At 43.1% G+C, this 23,877-nt stretch overlaps 1 protein-coding gene across 1 annotated transcript in view; it reads right to left on the reverse strand.

Moving 5' to 3' along the window:
* LOC132826393 (immunoglobulin superfamily member 1-like) overlaps positions 1–23,877 on the reverse strand; it is a 70,640-nt gene that overhangs the window by 41,043 nt on the left and 5,720 nt on the right. The window contains exons 3-4 of the mRNA XM_060842286.1: positions 11,263–11,556; positions 7,972–8,262 (exon numbers count right to left, since the gene is read on the reverse strand). Of these exons, the coding sequence (XP_060698269.1) occupies positions 7,972–8,262; positions 11,263–11,556 (585 nt within the window). The remainder of the gene's footprint in view (positions 1–7,971; positions 8,263–11,262; positions 11,557–23,877) is intronic.

The raw sequence follows: 23,877 nt of genomic DNA on the forward strand, positions 1-23,877 counted from the left end.
ATAGGTTCTTGATTGGTAAGAGGGTCGGAGTTATGGGGAGAAGGCAGGAGTATGAGGTTGCAAAACATATCAACCATATGGAGGAGCAGATTCAAGGGGCTGAATGGCCTAACTCCATACCTATGTCTTAGGTTTTTGATAAATTGACCAGGAATGTTAAGTCTGTATTCCTCTTCACTGGTCCTGCCTGACCTGCCGCAGATTTCCTGTAATATGCTTTTGTTTTTTAGTCAAGATTGTATTATGCGAGAAAGTTTATGGAACACAGAGGTTTCACTGGAAACAGTTTGGGAATCATAAGATTGCTAACTGTCCAAGTTTCATTGAGAGTCTGCATGATGGGAAGATCCTATTTTGTATTTCTCTTTGCCAAGTTGTACAGATGTTGCAGTTGGACGAGAAGGTGCTGTTTGATGGGCAGTGAAGAATAATGTTTCATTCCAATTGGCACACGATTAGACAGAAGGATGGGTATGTCCCATTAATGGCTGGAGCATAGCATCTCGCCAAATAATGAAGTCTCCAGGGATACACTTAATCCCAGTTGGTAACCCTAAACAAAAATGGTAACACTGTACTTAACAAATATCAAATCACACAACACCAGGTTATAGTCCAACAGGTTTAATTGGAAGCACACTAGCTTTCAGAGCGCCATTCCTTCAAGGAGCAGTGTTCCAAAAGCTAGTGCTTTCAATTAAACCTGTTGGACTATAACCTGGTGTTGTGTGATTTTTAACTTTGTACACCCCAGCCCAACACCGACATCTCCAAACCTTAACAAATATAGCAGTCAAACTGTTAACATTCATTTCTCGTGATTAATTGGATTTAATCACAAAATCACAGGGTCTGGGCTGTTGATAGATTTGATTTGATCTGATTTATTATTGTCACAAGTACCAAGATACAGTGAAAAACTATTGTTTTGTCTACATCAGGGTAATAGAACAGAATGCAGAGCAGAATATTACAGCTACAGAGAAGGTGCAGAGAAAGATCAACTTTAATATATGAGTGCTCGGTTCATCAGTCTGATGACAGTGGAAGAAGCTGCTCTTGAGTCTGTTGGTACGTGTTTTGTATCTTCTACCAGATGGAAGAGGGTGGAAGGGCATATATTTGGGGTGAGAGGGGTCTTTGGTGATGTTGGTTGCTTTCCTGAGGCAGTGGGAAATATAGATGGAGTCAGTGGATGGAATGCTGATATGTGTGTTGGACTGGGCTGTGTTCACAATCCTCTGTAATTTCTTGCAGTCTTGGGCAGAGCAGTTGCCATAACGTGTACCTTAAATGCTCTTAATGAAAAGTGGAATGGGAAACACTCTGCAGTAGATCCAGCGATAATGTGAGTGATCATGACCCACATGGTTAACCTATATCTCAAAATCTAAACATCCAGATTGAGTACATGGGTAATATATGTCGCAGAAAGGACCAACAGATAGATAGGTGTCATGATGTGCAGCAAAAGCTGTTGATGAATTAATAATTGGTTAAATATTTGGGATGATGGCCAAAGAGCACAATGGGGAGCAGAAGAGTGAAAAACAAGAGGATCCAGTGAAGTAGTAACAGTCAGTGCAGAAGTGACTCTTGAGTCTCAAAGTATTCACAAACTGGAAGAAGACCTTCCAATTGTTCAAAGGACAAGCACACAGTAGGAGTCTCTTACAGACAGCAAAGGCAAAGCAGAGGTTTGTAGCTTTGATGTGGAAATAAATTCAGCCAAATCACAACTAGTGTGGATATTTTTATGAAATTCTGGTGGCTACAAGCACACTTGAGGATAATCAACTAAGTAAGACAAAATGAAAGTCAGATCACTAGAAATTAAATTGATGTAACATTTAAGTTTAGCTTTGCTGCAAAGATGGACTAATGTTGGACATGTTCTTGTAGATGGAATGTAAAAGGCTAGAATGTGGTTGACAATTCAGGCTTATGAGGAGCTCACTGGGTGATACAGATTTTAAGCTGAACCTCTCCCACTTCCACAAGATCTGGATGATAATCTGAATTAATTTTCGTGACCATGTATTCCTGGGAGAGTGGGTCAGTTGGTGTAACAATCACATTTCTCAGACAATTCTTTTGAGAGAGAATTGATTTGGGATCCACTCAAAGAAGAAGGAAAACTATAGAAACTGTGTAAATGAGCAGGTTGAATGGGCTGAATGGCCTGGTTCTCCTCCCACATCCTGTGTCTTACATATGATATCTGATGGTATCTATAGACCGAATAAGGCCACCAAGTTTATGGTATTTTTCAGTGAGATCTGCTTTGATGAAAATAGACTGAGTTCAACTAAGATCAGACATTACAATGTATATTTGGGATCATAGTGGAAAGCTTTTTGGCATCCTTAAGATACTCACTGATTTTTCATGGAATGTCGCTATGGAATTTGAGAATTGTGTTATTAACACACGTTAGAAAACGATTTAAAATTGTGAATCATACTTGTGTAGCTTTTGAATGTATTTATTTAGATATAAAGAAAAGTTGGCCTGGAATAATTTTAAATCAGCAATTCTACTCAGAGCATGTTAGTCAGATAATTCGCCATAGTCTTACCAGATCATAGTCAGAAGTCATACGACACCTGCTCCTTAATCAGGTGAAGTCCACTTTTCAAACTAACCTATTGGACTATAAACTGGTGCCGTGTGAGTTCTGACTTTGTCCACCCAAGTCCAACACTGGCACCTCCACATATGGGTACTGGGTCATAGGTCTGCTCCCTTATCAGACAGAGATAATTGGTGATGGTTTAACTTGAGGATCACAACAACTCAGGCAAGGGGAGAGGTTAGAATCGTAGAATACAGAAGAGACATTTTGGTCCATCCTGCCAAAGATATACACTCTGACCTCTTTCCCGCACCTTGAATGTTATGAAACTTAGGCTCATTCAAGTATTTTTTAAAGGTTGAAAAGGAGCTGGCATGGGAATTGAACACATGCTGTCAACAGCACGTCACATTGCAAACCAATCAATTGAACTAACCAACCCATCACTCACAGCCTGGTTAACCGTGCTGGGTCATCTCAGAAAGCTGACCTCCCATCTAAGGAAAAGGCAGAGCAATTGTTCAACTTAACCAGTCAGCTAAATGGGTGTACACTCAGACTCAACCAGGCAATAGTTGAGATGGGTCAGAGTTAAAGATTTTGATGTAACACTCCAAAGTAGGGAATCTTTTAAGGACAAATAAAACAAGATGAAAATTAAATCTGACTAAGTTCCCAGCCTTAGTTGATCCAAAGAGCACAGAGGTAGTTATTTTTAATAACACTTCACATGCTAATGCTCCTGATGCACATTTTAATCAAGATGGTTTCACAATATTTCTTATGGTGAAGAATAGAAATTGCTGTCCTTTACCTTGGGAAGCTAAGAACATTAAAATTGTTTCATAAAGTATCCTGGCTCTGATAGATTTTCTCTTGTGAAGGCAATGCTTATAAGACCCTATCTTGTAGATTAGTGACATCCCATACAATGGGAATACTGACGATAGTATATCCATTGAATGTAGTCTCGATAATTGTTCATTTTGGGATAATGTGCTGTTTGGGATATAGCATGGAAACAGACCCTTCGGTCCAACCCGTCCATGTCAACCAGATATCCCAACCCAATCTAGTCCCACCTGCCAGCACCCGGCCCATATCCCTCCAAACCCTTCCTATTCATATACCCATCCAAATGCCTCTTAAATGTTGCAATTGTACCAGCCTCCACCACATCCTCTGGCAGCTCATTCCATACACTTAGATTAGATTACTTACAGTGTGGAAACAGGCCCTTCAGCCCAACAAGTCCACACCGACCCGCCGAAGCGCAACCCACCCATACCCCTACATTTACCCCTTACCTAACACTATGGGCAATTTAGCATGGCCAATTCACCTGACCCGCACATCTTTGGACTGCGGGAGGAAACCGGAGCACCCGGAGGAAACCCACGCAGACACGGGGAGAACGTGCAAACTCCACACAGTCAGTTGCCTGAGGCGGGAATTGAACCCAGGTCCCTGGCGCTGTGAGGCAGCAGTGCTAACCACTGTGCCACCGTGCCGCCCTAAATATCATATCACCCTCTGTGTGAAAAAGTTGCCCCTTAGGTCCCTTTTATATCTTTCCCCTCTCACTCTAAACCTATGGCCTCTTGTTTTGGATTTCCCCCACCCCAGGGAAAAGACTTTGTCTATTTACCCTATCCATGCCCCTCATAATTTTGTAAACCTCTATAAGGTCAACCCTCAGCCTTCGACGCTCCAGGGCCAACAGCCCCAGCCTGTTCAGCCTCTCCCTGTAGCTCAAATCCTCCAACCCTGGCACCATCCTTGTAAATCTTTTCTGAACCCTTTCAAGTTTCACAACATCGTTCCGATAGGAGGGAGACCAGAATTGCAAGCAATAGTCCAATAGTGGCCTAACTCCTGTACAGTCGCAGCATGACTTCCTAACTCCTGTACTCAATATTACACAGAGATTGAAGTCTTTAATGCTGCTGCCAAAGTTTCATTTGAACATATAAAATCTAAAAGTCTGGAGCAGAGACCAGCGCAGGGGAAGTGGGTCCTGGAGATTACCTTTGAGTAGCTGAGGGCCAGTGTGGAGTGGATTGGAGGCTTGGAGTGGAATGGGGATGGTTGTTGGACTGGGGTCGGGCCCAGATGATCAGACCACATATGGAAGCCCTTGTGCTTAGCTACTGCAATGTAATGTTCGTTGTAATTTGTTTATCTGCCTGTAATGTCTATCCCTTTAACTATGTCATATTTCTAACTTATACTATGAATCACTATAAAGTAATCTAACTACTTTTGTTCTTTATTCCTTTTTTTGCATCTAAGATTTGTACCGGGGTACTTTGTACCTAAGATGGAGCCATCAGAGGTGACATTGTAAACATTTCACCATGTACCTGTACTTCTGTACTTGAGTACACGTGGCATGAAGGATATTCTAATTCCAAGCTTGTTTAAAGAGGAGGAAAGGAGGTTGGATTCCATATTAATTAAGTGTTAATTGCATTCAGAAGGTGGTTATTAATTGGCACCCATGATCATAAAATACTGTAAGAATTTGTGTGTGGTGGGGAGCTGTTGAGTGCCTGGTAACCAAAAGCTGCCTCTCTGAATATAAACTTGTAAATGATTCAACATCAGATTCCAAGATCGTTTCCTTCACCACTTGGCTTCCTGAACTTTGACATCCTGTTCTTCTTCAGATTGCTGCTCCACTATTTAACATCCACCTGAGAAAGCAGATCCCTCTGCCTGTTCGTGTGGATGTAAAAGGTCCTTTGACAATGTTCAGAAGAATTGGCATTCTCATGACCAACAAAAGCATTGCTTGGTTGCTGTCACTGGGCTCTTCCTGCATACAAATGGACTACTGTATTTACTTACAAAGTAACAATGACTTCAAATGTAAAACAACCCATTGGTTAGGAAGCTCTTCAAAGTACCCAGGAAATAAGGAGAGTGCTATTTAAATGCAAGATCCTTTGATCAAGTTCATAATGTTTTGAATGTGCCTCTTCTTAGCAAAAGATTGGTTGGAGTTTCCCACCTCATGTGTGAATTCTATCTCGCCCTCTTAGCCACAGAATGGCTCCCATTCTTATCCATTTTGCTGCAATGGGACAAGACGGTAATAGTTAACTAAACCAATTTGACTGTTTGCTCGAACAAAATGAATATTTCATGCAGAATGTTAACTCACAGGTTTGTCAATCCATTCATCTTTTCTGCCACATTTTACCAGAGTTTATAACACCTCCATTAAAATAGTAGACAAAGAAATTTAATTTGCATGAGTTGGCATGGTAACGCCATGAGGCCTTTTTGCCCTTTAAATGTCTGTGAAGTATGACGTAAAGTGTTATTGAGTGAAGAAAACATTCACTAAGGGAAATGAATTCCTTGTCAAAAAACCCTGTCAATTTTAAAACGTACTCATTGTAAAGCAGTTAATGTATTAGGAGTCATTGAGTGCTGTGATGATTTAGTTTACAGCAAAAATATAACTATCATTAAAGGGGATTGAGTGAAACCCATTAAATTATAGACCCATCAGTTTAACATCTGTTTTGGGCAGTTAGCAGAATCTATTATGGGCAGAGTGACTGAGTACAGAGAAATGTAAGATGATTAGAATGGAATTCTCATTGATTGTTGGGATAGGCTTGAGAGGTTGAATAGCCTGTTCCTGTCCCTATGTTCCTAAAGAGAGCTAACATGGAATTGTGAAGAACAGATTATGTCTGGAGGTACTGATGATATTTCTTTGAGGCAGTAACTGAAGTATGAGACTGGGGAATTACAATAAATGTCGTTGAGATGGGCCTCCAGAAGATGTGTGAAAATAGTTTACAGAACAGATGGCTAGCTAGAGAGAAGGCCTGTGGATTTGAGGGTAAGTTATTGATCTGGCTGAATTAAAAGTTGAAGAACTTGAATTGGGATAATGGAAATTGGAAGGAAAGAACTGACAGTGTTCCATCAAGATCTGCGCTGGAGCCTCAACAACTCACTGATTTATGCATGACCTTGTCAGTGAAATGGAGAACCATCTTTCCAATGTCCAAGAAATTGAGGGCTTTGGCGGGATGGTCCAGCAGGTTGAGATGATTCTGTGATCTGATCCTAACCCCTCTCTGCAATATGAGATATCCTCAGGACCCAAGCTCCTCATACTTTTACCATATTCCCTCAGTGTGGTGGAGGGATTTACTGATTGTTGAGCAATCTGCTTGACCCCATTTTGGCACATTGTTGAGTATCTGAGGTGGGACTTGAACTTGGACCTCCTTGACCACAGGAATGGAAATTACAAGCAACAGATCTCCAGTGTTAGGCAGGGTAATAATCCTACCAGTTGCCCTGTTGCCTTGGTAGCTGCTCCCCTGAAATTGTGGTTACAATTGCACTCATGTGGTAGAATCACCATGAAAATAATTTAGGCTTAAAATATTCCAGAAGATTTAATTTTATTTAACTCTATTGTTTTAGGTCAGAAATATAAAGTGAACTTGGGTGCTGAAGTTGAGAGGAGAGAGAGAAATCTGGAAAGTAAGCACACTGTATGTCTGGAGACCTTTCACCACTGCAGGACATCCAACATAGCTTATTGTAAGTGAAGTCACCTTTGTAATACAGGAATTATGGCGACCAATTTGTGCACAGAAGGTTCCAACAGCTAACAATGGGCCAAAGCTCAAAATATTTCGTTTAGTGACATTGGCCATGGCAGAAATCTTGGTGTGAGACATTGGGTGGATTCTCTTGCCTTTGGAAACAGTGATGTGGGATCTTCTGAAAGGACAGACCGGGTCCCGATCAATGGTGTATTTGAAAGACTGAACCTCGGACAATGCAGCACTCTCTTAGTGAAAGTGGCAGTCTAAACTGCACCAGAATTCAAAACCAATCAATTTCCATTTCAGATGAAGTGAATATAAAGTCAGTTTAACGTTGTGGATAGTGTAAAAGAAACAATATTGATTCAGCTGTGCCTCTTTCATTTCCATGTTGATCATGGGATTTTGTGAATTAATGGACTACTCTGACATCACTCATTTGACATCAGCTTCAACTATCAGTGAAGGTCAAAGTGACTCCTCACGGGTGAAACTTGGAGCTTCAGAAGAGTTGGAGGGGTAGATTTGTGTTTGAATCTTCTGTCTTTATTTTGAAAGCGAACCTATCTATCCTGTTTATAAACGTCTACAGATCTGTGGCAAATGGAACAGCGTTTTCCAAGTAACATAACCCACCCTCTCTTTTTCCTTCCTTTGTGGGGAGTGTTTAGTTTATGACTTCTGCAGGTTAAAATAATATACTCAGTTGTCATCAATTGACAGGCAGTATAGCTGTCAGGAAATGGTACCTATAGGGCTAGAAATCTTCATGTTTAGAGTAAGATATAAAAAAAACCTTGAAGGAAGACTTACCCGATGGAGTCAGCTTAACCTCATCACTCCACGTTTCAAATAAATGTCCTCTCACATTGTTGGTGACACCACACTCATAGGCAACACTTTGGTTCTGAGCTAAGCTGTGGAGTGTAAGGTTTTGAAGGCTTTCATTTTGACTGCTGGGTTGGATGAGCACCTTGTCCTTCCTCCAGCGATACTGAGTGGCCTTCAGAACACCAGGCACTTGGCAAAAAAGGTGGACGGGCTGCCCATCTTCAATGGTGTTTGCTGGAGGTTCCACAATAACAAAAGGCTTGGGAGGACGTTCTGTTGAGAAAAGGAAAAAAAATGATCATTTAATCAACTGACAGTAAAGACCTAAGACCCTCAGATTCTGGTAGAAGTGCTGAATCCTTCATCAGTGCTCATTCACTCATATGGTCAGCATGTCTGAAACACAGAATGTAAAATAGGTTTGTTTTCAATCTTGAAACTAAAGTGAAAGTCATGGCTCAGTGGTTAGCATTGCTGCCTCACAGTGCCAGGGACCTGTATTCGATTCCAGCCTCGGGTGACTATGTGCAGTTTGCGTGTTTTCCCCGTGTCTGTGAGATTTTGCTCTGGCTTCCTCCCACAGTCCAAAGATGTGCAGGTTGGGTGGATTGGCCATGCTAGATTGCCCATAGAGTCTGGGTACAAGCAGGCTAGGTGGGTTAGGCATGGGAAATGCAGGGTTAGAGGGATTGGGTGGGATGCTGTTTGGAGGGTAAGTGCAGACTTGATGGGCCGAATGGTGTCTTTCTGTACCTCAGGGATTCTATCCCAAAAGGAATAGGCTTCATGATAAAATGACATGGATGAAGAATATTGGATGGAGAAAACCACTTTTCTCCTGGACTTTCTTATCATTTCCCAACGAATAATGACATCTCTGTTTGACAACTCTTGATGGGAAAATGAATGTGTGATGCCCATTGGGTGTTTATTAAAACTCTCCGTTATTCGCACGTGAGCTGTGACTTAATGCCAGTGACCTTCGGTTTTCCATCTTCTTCCTTCCCTGTGCCCAGTGTAAACACCAAACGTGTTGAATTTTTCTGCTAAACTTGGCAGATGAGTGCAGCTCTACACTGACTGCGCGCCTCTGGAGGTTGCTCAGTGGGAGTTAGGTGTTTGGTTACATTTGCTGAATAGGCTCAGACTGTTTTCCTTGGAGCAGTGAAGGCGGAAGGGGGGATATAATTTCGGTGGATAAGATTATGAGGGATATAGACAGGGTGGACTGAAAGCAGCTATTTCCCTTTGTTGAGGGTCAACAACAGGGGAGCGTAATATTAAGGTGAAAAGCAGGAGGTTTCGAAGATATTAAAGGAAAAGCATTTTCAATCAAAGAGTGACAGAGGTGGCACTGCCTGGGGGGGGGTAATTGAGAAGGGGAACCTCACAATCTTTAAAAAGTACTTGGATGAACACTTGAACGATCATAACATTCAAGACAATAGGCCTAATGCAGGAAAGATGAATTCGTGTTGGTGGGTCAGCACATTCCCAATTCCTCCGCCTCCGCCGTATCTGCTCCCAGGAGGACCAGTTCCTCCACAGAACACACCAGATGGCTTCCTTCTTTAGAGACTGCAATTTCCCTTCCCATGTGGTTAAAGATGCCCTTCAACGCATCTCGTCCACATCCCGTACCTACCCCTCCAACTGTAACAAGGACAGAATGCCCCTGGTGCTCACCTTCCACCCTACCAACCTTTGCATAAACCAAATCATCGCCGACATTTCCGCCAACTCCAAAAAGACCCCACCACCAGGGATATATTTCCCTCCCCACCCCTTTCCGCGTTCCGCAAAGACCGTTCCTTCTGTGACTACCTGGTCAGGTCCACGCCCCCCCTACAACTCACCCTCCCATCCTGGCACCTTTCCCTGCCACTGCAGGAACTGTAAAAACTGTGCCCACACTTCCTCCCTCACCTCTATCCAAGGCCCTAAAGGAGCCTTCCACATCCATCAAAGTTTTACCTGCACATCCACTAATATCATCTATTGTATCTGTTGCTCCCGATGTGGTCTCCTCTACATTGGGGAGACTGGACGCCTCCTAGCAGAGCACTTTAGGGAACATCTCCGGGACACCCGCACCAATCAACCACACCGCCCCATGGCCCAACATTTCAACTCTCCCTCCCACTCTGCCGAGGACATGGAGGTCCTGGGCCTCCTTCACCGCAGCTCCCTCACCACCAGATGCCTGGAGGAAGAATGCCGTATCTTCCGCCTCGCAACACTTCAACCCCAGGGCATCAATGTGGACTTCAACAGTTTCCTCATTTCCCCTTCCCCCACCTCACCCTAGTTCCAAACTTCCAGTTCAGCACTGTCCCCATGACTTGTCTGGACGTGTCCTACCTGCCTATCTCCTTTTCCACCTATCCACTCCACCCTCTCCTCCCTGACCTATCACCTTCATCCCCTCCCCCACTCACCTATTGTACTCCGAGCTACTTTCTCCCCACCCTCCTCTAGCTTATCTCTCCACGCTTCAGGCTCTCTGTCTTTATTCCTGATGAAGAGCTTTTGCCCAAAACATCGATTTCGCTGCTCCTTGGGTGCTGCCTGAACTGCTGTGCTCTTCCAGCACCACTAATCCAGACTCAATGGGCTGAGTGGCCTTTTCTATGCTGTGTGACTCTATGACGCTGACTCCAAATCCTCAACTCTCCAATTCTGGGCGAGAGTCCCTGCAGACTAAGTGAGGGATGGCTCTCTTGAGGTGAGCAGTTGGTCTGTTTCTTGTCAAAAAAATAAAGAATGTGAGAGAAACTCATCAAGTGTGGTAACATCTGTTGAAAGAAAGAGAGAGAGAGTGTTACTGTTTCGAGCTCAGTATGACTCTTTTTCAGAATAAAAAGAAAATGGAAAAGTGATGAGGACCAGATGGAGAAGGTGCCTCAGAGGACATGACAAAGGAAGTACTATTAGTGATAAAGAAAAGATATAGGTGAAGACTAGGTGTTAGTAGTAGATATGCACAGGAGGAAAAAGGTCAGCACTACTGAGCAAACCCATGTAAACAGAACACTGGGGAAAGGATGGAATCAGAATGGAGGTCAGAGTCCATGATGTGAAGGTGTTGAACTCAATGTTGGGATCTGAAAGCTGTAGAGTGCTTAAGCATAAAACGAGGTGTTGTTCCTCCAGCTGGTATTGGTCTTCACTAATAATGAATAGCACGCACCATTTTGAATGTAGATTATCACACTGGTAACTGTTGCATGAATGCATGAGGGAATAGTGATAGTCACATACACGGACTCTTACCTGCTACAGCCACTTCAATCAAGTCACTCCTTTCCTTCAGCTTTTTCCCATTGGCTGTATTGAGGGCAGCACAGTGATAAAATCCAGTGTCCCTGGTTTTACTGGACTCTATGGAATAATTCATCCCTTCTCGTATCTTCCTAACAATTCGGATGTCTGTTGGTTTGTGCTTGTACCAGTAGTATTCAATAGGGAGAGATCCGATGGCAGACTTGCATCTCAGATGGAAAGGATCACCGGACAAAACCACAAGGTGCTCGGGCATTTTCATCACCACCGGCTTGGACACTGGAACTGGAGACGCAGAGAATGAGAGAACATCGGACACAGAATGCTAACAATTATCACACAGAAGAGCCACAGGATGATTAATCAGGTCCTGTGACTGTCAATGGGTCACATTGAGTTTCCAATCTCCAGGGAACTATTGTTGAAAAATAAATATTTGCATCTCTGGTATGTTCCGTACATCTGAAAGCACACTGCAGGCCAAGTAAGTCACCTCCGGAAACGTGGCATCCAATCTGTGCACAGCAAGATCCCACAAACAATACCTCAATTCAACAAAACATGGAACAGCAGATGCTGGAGATCCGAAACAAACAAAAAACAGAAATTGCTGGAGAAACTCAGCATCCATGGAGAGAAAAATAAAATTAAAGTTTTGAAGTTCTGAAGAAGGGTCACTGGGCTCGAAACTGCTGCCAGACCTGCTGACTTTCTCCAGCAATTTCTATTTTTGTTTATTCCACAAACACCAATCTAATAATCACCAGATTTTGTTTTTGGTTATACGCTATGAGGGATGAATATTGACCAGGTTACTGTGGAGTATCCCTTTGGTTTTTGATGAAACAGCATTGCGAGATCTTTTAGGCCTACCAGAGAGCTAGGGTGATGCTATCCCAATCTCAGCTATGGTACAATTGCTAGCACGCTTATTTGTAAATCAGAAGATTGTACAGTCAAGTCTGACTCTAGGTCTTAAGCACAAAATCAACAATGATACACCAGTTTGACACTTACTTATTCAGTGTGTGTGTGTGTGTGTGTGTATTGTCATAGAGTCAAGAAACATCCTTCTCCGTAGCTAGGTGAAGTTATAGTAATACAGTTCGAGAAGCTGATAGCACCAGTCAAAAATGACCACCTAACTATTCAAATCCCATTTCCCAGTACTTGGCCCATTGCCTTTTACCTTGGCATCACGAGTGCACATCTAGATACTTCTTAACTGTGATGAGGGTTTCTGCCTCTCCCACCTGTACAGACAGTGAGTTCCAGATACCCACTACCCTCTGGGTGAAAAAGGTTTTCCCACACATGTTCTATAAACCTCCTGCCCCGTTTCTTAAATCTATTCCATTTCCCTTCCCCCCACCCCCTACCTGGTCATTAATCGCTCCAGCAAGGGGAAATGTTCCTTCCTCCCTGTGCTTCTCATGAGTTTATCCATCTCAGTCTCGTCCTCCTCCCCCTTCAGTTTCCTCTACTCCAAGGAACCAACTCCAGTCTGTCCAATCTCCCTTCTGAACTAAAACTCTCTAACCCAGGCAACATCCTGGGAAATCTGCGCAGTGCCCTCTCTAGTGCCATCACATCCCTGCAAGAACGTGGATTCCTGAACTGCACACAATACTCCAGCAGTGTTCTCGAAGCCCACTTTCCCATCATCCTCGATGAATAATGAGGGCCATTATTTGGTCTGTACCAGCCCTGCATTCTCTTTGTATTGCCTGAGAGTCCCACTGATGATGGCTGGTTTGCACAAAGACCCCGACCCGTTGAGTTTAAAATGGCAAACTGTTGTCACGGGAGACCAAAGTTGAGTGGTCAGGTAGGTTGATGTCTGAGTGAGAACATGGTACTTGGTCAAAGGATTATTCTGCTGTGAATCAGCAGCTGGCACTCCTTGGTGTGATGAGTTCAACCATATGGAGGTTTGGGATTCTATCCCATTCAGGCCAGTACCCAGCCGGAATAAACGATCATTGTGGAAAATCAAATTCAACAAATCTTTGCTTGAAGACTACCTGTGACCTAGAAAAGCACTTTTGAGTTTCCTAGCACTACTTAACCTATATTTATAAAGATTTGGACTGCAAAGACTGAAGTTTATTCTGCCGGCAATTTCAATTTGATTAATCACCTCAGGTGCTATTGGAAATTTCCTCTGGCACTTTCACACTTCACAGATTTTAATTCAATATCATTTCAAGGTTTCTAAAATTGATCAAGTTTGCATTTTACCATTGCAGCTGCTGTTAAAAGATTGGGAATAGCGTGATAAAGCTTATAAAGTGTAACTGGGAAATGGACTTCAAGTCTCACTGGTAATGCTTACGGATTGTGATGTCTTGTTCAGTTGTTAATCTCACCTCTTCCTCTAAAGATACACATCAAACGATTTCCCTGTATAGGATACCTGAATAGATTCTGAGATTCATTATTTATTAACCTTGGATTATTTATTTGTAGAGATGTTATGTTCCCAGCTGATGGCAATACACAACAAGTCAAATTCTAGTGTAAAACCTGGCTTGACAGATCAGAATCTTTATTTATTTATAGTGGTGGTCAATCACAAAACATATTCATCAAAGGTTGTCAATGTACTTTTCAGAAAATAATACAAATTAGTTACACAAAAGAAACAATAAAACCAAAACTAAATACAGTCAGCACTGCTATAATGCATGTTTCTTTGATGTAAATTGGCTTTAACGTGATTGAAGAATTTTGACTGTTATCTGTAGAACGTGAACTTTCCATACCTGTATTGGCTATAATGCAATTCCTGCCTCATTAGTTTAAATGGTGTAGCTATTGTGCTATTTTCCTATAATGCGAGATCGCAAGAGAACAGAACAATTGCGTTATATCAGAACTGAGTGTATAGCAATTTGGAAAAATCATATCTTAAGCAGCAAAAAGAAAGGTTGAATTGTTTTCCTCAGCAATATTCTTTACAGATACTCAACCCCAGTGACACACCACTCCAAACTCCATTCTTCAATATTTTGCTCAAGTGACAAAGTTGCAAATGTGTTTTTTTCCAGCAAATTTCTGTACATGAACCATCTCTCTTTCATTGTCATTCCCTGAGAATGTGCAGACACTGGCTGACCCACTGAAATTTCATCACTAAATGCAAGAAAAGCTTTTTCCAGCCCTGCCCTCTTGTACTGCTAAAACAGCTTAAGACTTCTTCCCAGATCTTGTCACCTTCGAAATGGCCATCATTAAACAGCCCTTCTGCTGGCTTAGATCCTGTCTCCTGAACTGAACTTGCTATTTGTCTCTGGCCTCTCTTTCTGCAGGTGATAAAATTTCAACTTAGTAAACACGTCAGCGGGTATCGCACCAGTTAGCTTGTCTTGTCATTAACCTTGTCACGTGACGTTTCAGAAATGCTGTTTTGATACACTTTTAAAAAATAGGAGTTTCTGACCCTTTAAAAAAGCCACCTTCACACAAGAGAAAACCAAAGAACTGTTTATTTTTGCTATAGAACTGGAGTTCATCAACATCAATGTATTACAAACCATCACAGAAATAATTCATCATTCAGCCTTAGTTCAGTTGGTAACATTCCTCTCTCTAAGTTAGAATGCTTGAGGATTTAAGTTCTACTGCAGAGACGTGAATGTGAATTGCAGGCTGATGCTGTAGTGCAGTACTGAGAGGGTGCTGTGACTACAAACATGATGACCTTAGGAAAAGATGTTAAACCAAGACCTCATCTGCCCTTTCTGGTGAAGCTAAGAAGGTCCCAGTTCTCTAAAGAAGACCAGGGGTTTTTCCCTGGTATCTTGGCAAATGCTTATCTCTCAATCTATGTCATTAATAATCACTTTGGAGATCTTCCTGCACACAAATTGGTGCTGCTTTTCTCACTGTGTAGCAGCAACTGCCACTTCAGAAATATTGCATAAAGAACTTTTAAGTCCTGGGGTTGTGAAAGGTATGATATAATTTTCTTTTACCAACCTCACTGTCTGAACACAAAGTTGTAGAAATATTCAGAAGTCATTCCCTTTCTGGAAACCTTTTTGGAACAATCTTTTGTTACGATTTGTTTGATATTAAATTTGACATCTGGAAAATGAAAGCTGCAAATATAATGTTTATTGGGATGTTTTGTTTGCTTTCTTGTATGTTGGTTTTGATGGAACTGTCAGTTGAGAAGTGGGTCTGATAGCTGGCTACTATTTCTTCTCTAATTTTTGATTGTTTCCTTAAGTCTTCAGATTGGCACAGCCCTGGATGCATTATTACTCTTCTGCGGGAGACCTCCAAGTCTGAAATTGGATAGGATAACGGTAGAACCAAAGCTAGAGCTGATGAAGTAAGAAGGAGATCTGCTGCCTACACGTGACTTCAGACCCGCAGCAAAGTGGTTACATAGAAACATCAAAGATAGGACCAAAGTGGGCCATTTGACCCTTGAACCTGCTCCACTATTCAATCTGATAATGGCTAATCATCAAGCTCAATACCTTAAACCCACCCTCCTGCCATGTCCCTGGATCCCTTTATCGACCTCCTGGTTGACTCTTAGGTTCCACTGTGCAATTAGGGGCAAAAATAAATATCGGCCTGGCAAGTGATACTAACCAACAAGTAATAAAATTCTGGGAAACTTCAGGGTAAGCTCTGAAATGATACAAACTTCATGGGCAATGTTCTAACACAAAGTCCAGATGAGCAAGGCATCAGACTGGGCAAGATTACAAATCTGGGATTAAGAGCTAACTGACCAGTAACCATTGTCAATTGTCATTAAAAACAAACCCATCTGGTTCGCTAATGTCCTTCAGTGAAGGAAACTGCCATCCTTATCTGGTCTGGCCTACATGTGACTCCAGACCCACAGTAACGTGGTTGACTCTTAACTGTCAATTTAGGATGGGTCAGAGAGACACTGACATCCCAAGAATGAACAAGGTAAGAAAGGATGGACTTGGTGCTTATTTAAAGAGCCTTGAAGGTAGGTTTTTGTAAAATTCAACTCCCTGAAATTGTTTAGCTCAGAATGAAAATACATCATAATAATTAATTAACTAGGACCTTTCTGACCATTGTATGGTTTAATATTTTCAGGACATTCACTGAAAGACTGCACTGATTTGTCCAATACTGCAGGACAGAAAAATTTACAACTAGCTACTTTCCCAAATGTTTATGCTCAGAGATACTGGTTACAATGAACATAGTAGTGGCCATGGTTATGAGGAATTCAGAGAAACTGAGTTTGACGCTACTATGGTAATCTGAGAACTCGGATTTGGTTTTAAAATAACTGCAAATAAAAGCAGACAATACTGATAATGATAATGACTAAGGATGGATAATTCATATAAATCTGTGACATGTCCTTTCAGCAGTGAAACTGAGAGCTTTACCGAGTCCAGCCTGAAGCAATGCCAATCATAGACTCTGTACCAGCCTGGAGAATAGCCTACTAATTCACCTTCACCCTAATCTTAACGCTAAGCTTGACCCTAACACTAACCCTAACTCTAACTCTAACTCTTACCCAAATGCTTACCCTAACCCTTCCAATTCGCCTTAAACCCAACCCTAACCCTACCAATTCACTTTCACCTTAACTCTAACTCTAATGCTAACTCTTCCAATTCACCTTAACCCTAACCTTAACACTAACCCTAATCTTAACCCTAACCCTAACCATACCACTTCCCCTTAACCCTAACTCTAACCCTAACCCTAAACCTAACCCTACTAATATAACTTTACTGAATCTGAATATCTAAAGATGGACAATAAATGCTTGTGTTACCCATTGCCTGAGACTGAATGTATCCAGAAACTTCTATATTCATGAGATATTTAATTAGACCAGAACTAACCACATAGGTTTAGCGAGTCAGTAAATCTTGTGTTTGTGTGGAGCCTTACTTTGACTATAGGCTGTCCCCAGTCACATCACTCTAATTTAATGTGTTTTTCATGACCCGGAGCCACCACTTTTAATTAGGAAGATCTTTTCAGCTGTTTTAGCACCTAAATCAATTACCAGTAACACACACTTCGGTTCAGTAAAGAATAAGCTCTATTAATAATGAAGTGCAATTTTATTTTTCTCTTCCCATGTGAGTTGCTCAGTTGGAGAGCTCATGGAAACCAGATGGGCCAAATGGCCTCCTTCTGCATTTTCCAATTCTGTGATTCTGTGGGAGTGGTAATTTGATTAACTTGTTTTATCCTGATGAAGGACTTATGCCCGCAACGCCGAATCTCCTGCTCCTTAGATGCTGCCTGACCTGCTGCGCTTTTCCAGCACCACATTTTTCGAATCTGATCTCCAGCATCTGCAGTCCTCACTTGCTCCCAGTGGTTTTGTCTAAGCCATATGTAAATATGGAGTGGAGTGTGTGTTTTAGCGCTATGCACAGTGAAAGCTTGAGAATGAATAGCTTTGAAATTTTGAAGGACCGGCAGGACCATTAGATTTCTGAGCAATGAACCCAGCAGCAACCTGCTAGTATATCACAGAATTATTATGGTGTGTTAGGAGGCTATTTGGCCCATTGTGTCCATACCAGCTCTATTATCTAATCCATTGCTATTATCTAGTGCCAATCTTCTGCCTTTTCCCAATATCCCTGTGCACTATTACTAGTGTAAAAAACAATGCCCCTCTTGTATACCTCAGTTGAACCTACCCCCACCACATTTTCAGGCAATGTATTCCAAACTTTGACTACTCACCGAGTGAAAATGTCTTTTCTTACATCACCCTTGCATCTGTTACATTTTGTTTTAAATCTACACCCCCTCATGCTTGTCTCTTTTACAAGTGCGAACAGCTTCACCCTATTTAATCACAATCAAATCTCATCTCAACCTTCTTCTCTATGAGAAGAACAATCCCAGCTTCTTCAATCTACCCTCACAACCGAATTTCTCATCCCTGGAATCATTCCAATGAATCACTTCTGCACTCTCTCTCCGATATGCATTCACAAGGTTCCTATAAGGTTGTTCCCAGAACTGTATACACAGCTGGAGCAGAGAATGATCGCAAGTGAATTCTGGACCAACCATTTTCAGCTAGTTAACCCTGACCTTGGAAAAACACACCTCACATTTTGCAGTCAAGTTCCAGCTGACAGGCTGAGAGATGTGAGCATGTATTACTCAGGGGGTAGCTCTCTTGCCTCTGAGTTGAAATGTTGTCGGTTTAAATTCCACAGACCTCAGGGGTAACTGTTGAGTGCAGCACTGATGGAATACTGCAGTGTCAGGCGTACCATATTTTGGATGAGGCACAAATCATGACTTTTCTTTAATGTACTGAGGCTATGTCTATCCTCACAAGTTGATTCAAGAAATGCCATGGCTTTATTTCAAAGAAGAGGAAGACAATGATCCTGAGTGTCCTGACCAAGTGTCCTCACCAACAAAAGCAGATTATCTGGAAACATTGCTGTCTGTGGGAGCTGATAGTATGTTCCTACATTCTAACAGAGACCACCGTGTCAAAAGTACGTCTTTGCCTGTGAAGCACTTTGAGAAGTTCAATGACTGAAAAATGCTGAGTGACTGTAAACTACTTCATTTACTTGCTCCCTTAAAGAGAAAACGTTAGTATCTACCTTTACTTCTGTAATTTATCGACAATCGACAACTACTTCCAAAGACAGGACATCAAACAAGTTACGCAGTCAATACAGTCTTATCAGACTTGAAAGAGAACTTTCATGATCTCAAGATATCCCAAAGCAAATGTCAATGAGGTACTTTTGAAGTGAGAATCTCTGCTATTAGCTTATTAGTAAAAGATATTGCCAATTATTTTGTGGTAGAAAATTATGGCTATTTCTTATGCACAGACCGAGCATTTCCACAGTATATACATTCACTTGGATTCATAACAAATTGGTTTCAATATAAATTGGACCATAATAATTTGGTTTGACATGTAGAATATTTTCACACATTGCAAATGACTCCTTTAGATTTCACACACTGAATGGGAAGATTTAGTACGCACACAATGCAGTTCCGACATGGCATTTTAAATTGCTTTTTCCATTGAACATTTTGTCAGCACACAATCAGAGAATCAGTGTCAATTAGGAGCAACATTGTGTCAGTGCTGTTGACTAATAAAACTTGCAGATGCTGGAATCCAAAGTAGACAAGCAGGAGGCTGGAAGAACACAGCAAGGCAGGCAGCACCAGGAGGGAAGCAGAGAACTTCTTCAAATTGGGCATCCTTTGAAGAGCTGAAAATGTTTTGCTGGAAAAGCGCAGCAGGTCAGGCAGTATTCAAGGAGCAAGAGAATCGACGTTTCGGCTTTTCCAGCAACACATTTTCAGCTCTGATCTCCAGCATCTGCAGTCCTCACTTCATCCTTTGAAGAGACTTTGCAGTGGAACAAACTTGGTTAGAGACCATATCCTACCTGCCCCTTTCCCAGGACCCCACTGTGACCCATCAGGCCAAAATCATCCGCACTGTCCATGCCCTCATTGACTCTGGTGATCTCCCCGCCACTGCCTCCAAACTCATCGTACCCCAGCCCCACACTTCACGGTTCGATCTGCTCTCCAAGATCCACAAGCCCAACCACTCCGGCCGACCCATCGTCTCAACGTACTCCTGTTCACCAAACTCAACCCGTCCTACCTCAACTCCATCCTCCCCCCCAGGTTCAGCCACTTCCTACCTACATCTGCGACACCAAACACACCCTCCATCTCTTCAGCAACTTCCAGTTAACAGACCCCAGCGCTTTACCTTCAATATGGACATGCAGTCCTTATACAAGTCCATTTCCCACAAGATGGCTTCCAGGCCCTATGCTTTTTCCTCTCCAACAGACCCAGCTAGTCTTCCTCCTTCAATACCCTCCTCTGTATCACCAAAGTGGTCCTTACGCTCAACAACTTTTCCTTTAACTCTTCCAATTTCCTCCAAATCCTTTTGGGGGGGGGGGGGGGGAGGGGGAGGGGTGGGGAGAGTGGTGGGGGGGGGGGTGGCCACAGGCAACTGGATGGGCCCCAGCTACACCAGCCTCTTTGTTGGCTAAGCCCTCTTCAATACCTACATAGGCACTGTGGCCCAACTCTTCCATCATGATGAATGCATTGATGCAGTGCCCTGCATCCACGTTGAACTGGAGCAGTTCATTGACTACAGCCACAACTTCCGACCCGCCCTCAAATTCACTTAGTCCATCTCGGACACCTCCCTCCCCTTTCTTGACCTCTCCATTTCCATCTCCAGACAGGCATTTACTACAAATCTACAGGCTCCCATAACTATCTGGACCACACCTCCTCCCACCCAGCATCCTGCAAGAACTCCAACCCATTCTCCCAATTCCTCCGCCTCTGCCGCATTTGCTCAGACGAGGAAACATTCCACTTGCGAGCATTCCAGATGTCCACCTCTTTCGAATAATGTTCTTTTCCCCCTCTGTCATGTATACAGCCCTCCACCGCATCACCTCCATTCCCTGTTCCACTGCTCTAAACCCCTGGCAAATGCAATGAAGACAGAGTCCCCTTGTCCTCACTTACCACCCCATCAGTCTCCACATTCAACGCATTATCCTTGAACACTTCCACCAACTCCAACTGGATCCCACCACCAAGAACATCTTACCCTCACCACCCCTCTCTGCCTCCTGCAAGGACTGTTCCCTTCGGCAATCCTTGGTTTGCGCCACTTCCCCTCCACTCAACCCCCAAACCCCCAGGTACCTCCCTCTGAACCAGAAATGATACTAAACCTGCTGGTATACCAACCCCCTCAATTCCATCCAGGGCCCCATACACTCCTTCCAGGTGAGACAGAGACCTGCCTCTCTTCCAACCTCGTTTACTGCATCAGGTGCTCCCAAGGTGGTCTTCTCTACATCGAACGTAAACTTCAGGAATGGTTCAATGAGCATCACAGCCGGGCCTGCAGGGACCGACCAGACCTCCCAGTCACCACCCATTTGAGTTCCCCTTCCCACTCCCTCTCTGACATGACCATCCTTGTTGTCTTTCATTGCCACAACAAACCAAACTGCAAATTGGAGGAGAAACACTTCACCTTCCGCCTGGGCAGCCACAGCCCAGAGGATTCAACATTGAGTTCTCCAATTTCAAATAACCTGCCTTTCTGTCCACCAAAACCCTTCCCAGCCTCTGCCTTCCACTCCTCCCAGCCACCAACTAGATTCCTTCCTGCTATTGACCAATCAGGCCGTATCCTCTTCCTGTCTTCACCAGTCCCCACTTCACCACCCTGCCCTCGCCACACCCTTTAGTTGCAACTACCTTACACCCATCCCCAGTCCTGAAGAAGGGTTACACCTGAAACGCCGACTTCTCCACCTCCTGACGCTGCCTGGCTTGCTGTGTTCTTCCGGCCTCCTGCCTGTCTACTCTGTCAGTGTTGTGGCTGCTGGAAACTCAAACACACGCACGCACACACACACACACACACACACACATGCACACGCGCATGCACGCACATGCACACACACATGCATATGCAAATGCCCATGCACGCACATGGACACACACACGCGCACACACACACTCACGCACACACATGGACACACACACGCACACACATGGACACACACATACGCACACAGACACATGCACACGGACACATGCACGCACACATACGCGCGCGTACACACACACACACACACACACACATACACACACACACCAATAATCCCGGTTATATATTCTGTAAGAAGTGAGAAAATGGATCGTGGGCTCAGGGATCTGAGTGGATTGGAGAAGTAGGGGACATAATCCTTGAAGAAGACATTAAGATGCAGCAATAGCAGGAGGTATTCAGGATTGAGAACAGTCGGAATGGACAAGAAAGGGAGAAATGGTCCACTTTGGCAATGACAATCACCAATAAGAGAGAAGCTAACCATTGCTCCTTGTCACTCAATAGCATTGCTGAATCCACCACTATCAAGATCCTTGATCAAAAACTGAACTGAACTTGCTTCGTAAATATTGTAGCTCTGAGAGCAGGTCAGAGGTTAGGAATACTACAGTGAGTAATTCACCTCCTGACTCCTCAAAGTCCGGAGTGTGAAGGAATACTCCCCACTTGCCTGAATGGGTCCAGCTCCAACAACACTCAAGAAGCTTGGTACCATTCAGGTGCAATCAAACAACCTGTTAGATTGGCATCAGACTTGCAAACATCCATTCCCTCCACCACCAACACTCAGTAGCAGCAGTGTGTACTATCTACAAGACGCCCTGCAGAAATTCACCAAAGATCCTGAGACAGCATCTTCAAAACCCACAGCCACTTCCATCTAGAAGGACGAGGGCAGCAGATACATGGGAACACCAGTCCCTGTAAGTTCCCCTCCAAGCCACTCGCCACCCTGACTTGGAAAATACCGCCGTTACTTCACTATCGCTGGGTTATAATCCTGGAATTCCTTCTCTAGGGGCATTGTGGGTGAACCAACACTAAATGTTTGCAATTGTTCACCACCACCTTCTCAGGGGCAACTCGGGATGGACAATAAATGCTAGCAATCCCCACAGCCCGTGAATGAATTTAAAAACATGTCAGTATTGCGGCTGCTGGAAACTCAACATGAGGATGTTTATTTTAAAGTGATTGGTGAGATAAACAATGATGACATGAGGAAACACCCAATCAGAGAATGCGTAGGATGACGGTCAACTTTGGCCTTCCAAGTTAATTGGACAGTTATTCTAAGAGATAAAATTACAAAGAATCGAAAGAAGGTAGGATTAGATTACGGCAGACCAAATGGCCTGTTACTGTGAGGTAACCTTTTACAGTTCCTGGCATCTGTAACTGGCAACTCACAGCTGTTAAAGAGCTGAGCACCTCAATCCAGTCTTGTGTTGTGCTAAGATGGGGGTCCGTGATTTGGTGATTTTAGATGAAGCTACAAGCCCATCTATCCTGTCAGCTGAATTTCCCATGGTTGTCTTGGCCAATATTTATCACTCAAACACTTTTCAACAAGAAGCACTGAATTTACGGTCATAAATGTATTTTTGTTTGTGGAACCTTGATGTGCATAAATTAGCTGGGGCATATATCACATTACAAATGTGACTGTATTTCAAAAGTACTTTGTTAGCTGTAAAATAATTGATGGTGTATTGTGGTCATGAAAGGCACTATAGGTTGCTCTAACCACTCTAATTCTTCCTCTCTTTCTCCACCAATGGGTCTTATCTTCTTGAATGACCAACCTGAGGCCCATGAGACCACAGGATATAGGAGCAGAATTAGGCCATTCAGCCCATTGAGTTTTCCCTGCTATCTGATTACAGCTGATATGTTTCTCAACCTCATTCTCCTGCCTTCTCCCTGGAACCCTTGATCCCCTTACCAATCAAGGACCTATCTATCTCTGTCTTAAAGACACTCAACGGCTTAGCCTCAATGAGTTCCACAGTTTAACTACACTCTGGCTGAAGAGATTCCTCATCATCTCAGTTCTGAAGGGCTGCCCCTTCACTCTGAGGCTGTGCCTGGTGTCCTATTTCTCCTACTAGTGGAAACATGTACTTACTCTACTCTATCCAGGCCTTTCAGTATTCTGTATAGTTCAATCAGAT

The sequence above is a fragment of the Hemiscyllium ocellatum genome, chromosome 22 (genome assembly GCF_020745735.1).
Source record: "Hemiscyllium ocellatum isolate sHemOce1 chromosome 22, sHemOce1.pat.X.cur, whole genome shotgun sequence".
NCBI classification, from domain to species: Eukaryota; Metazoa; Chordata; class Chondrichthyes; order Orectolobiformes; family Hemiscylliidae; genus Hemiscyllium; species Hemiscyllium ocellatum.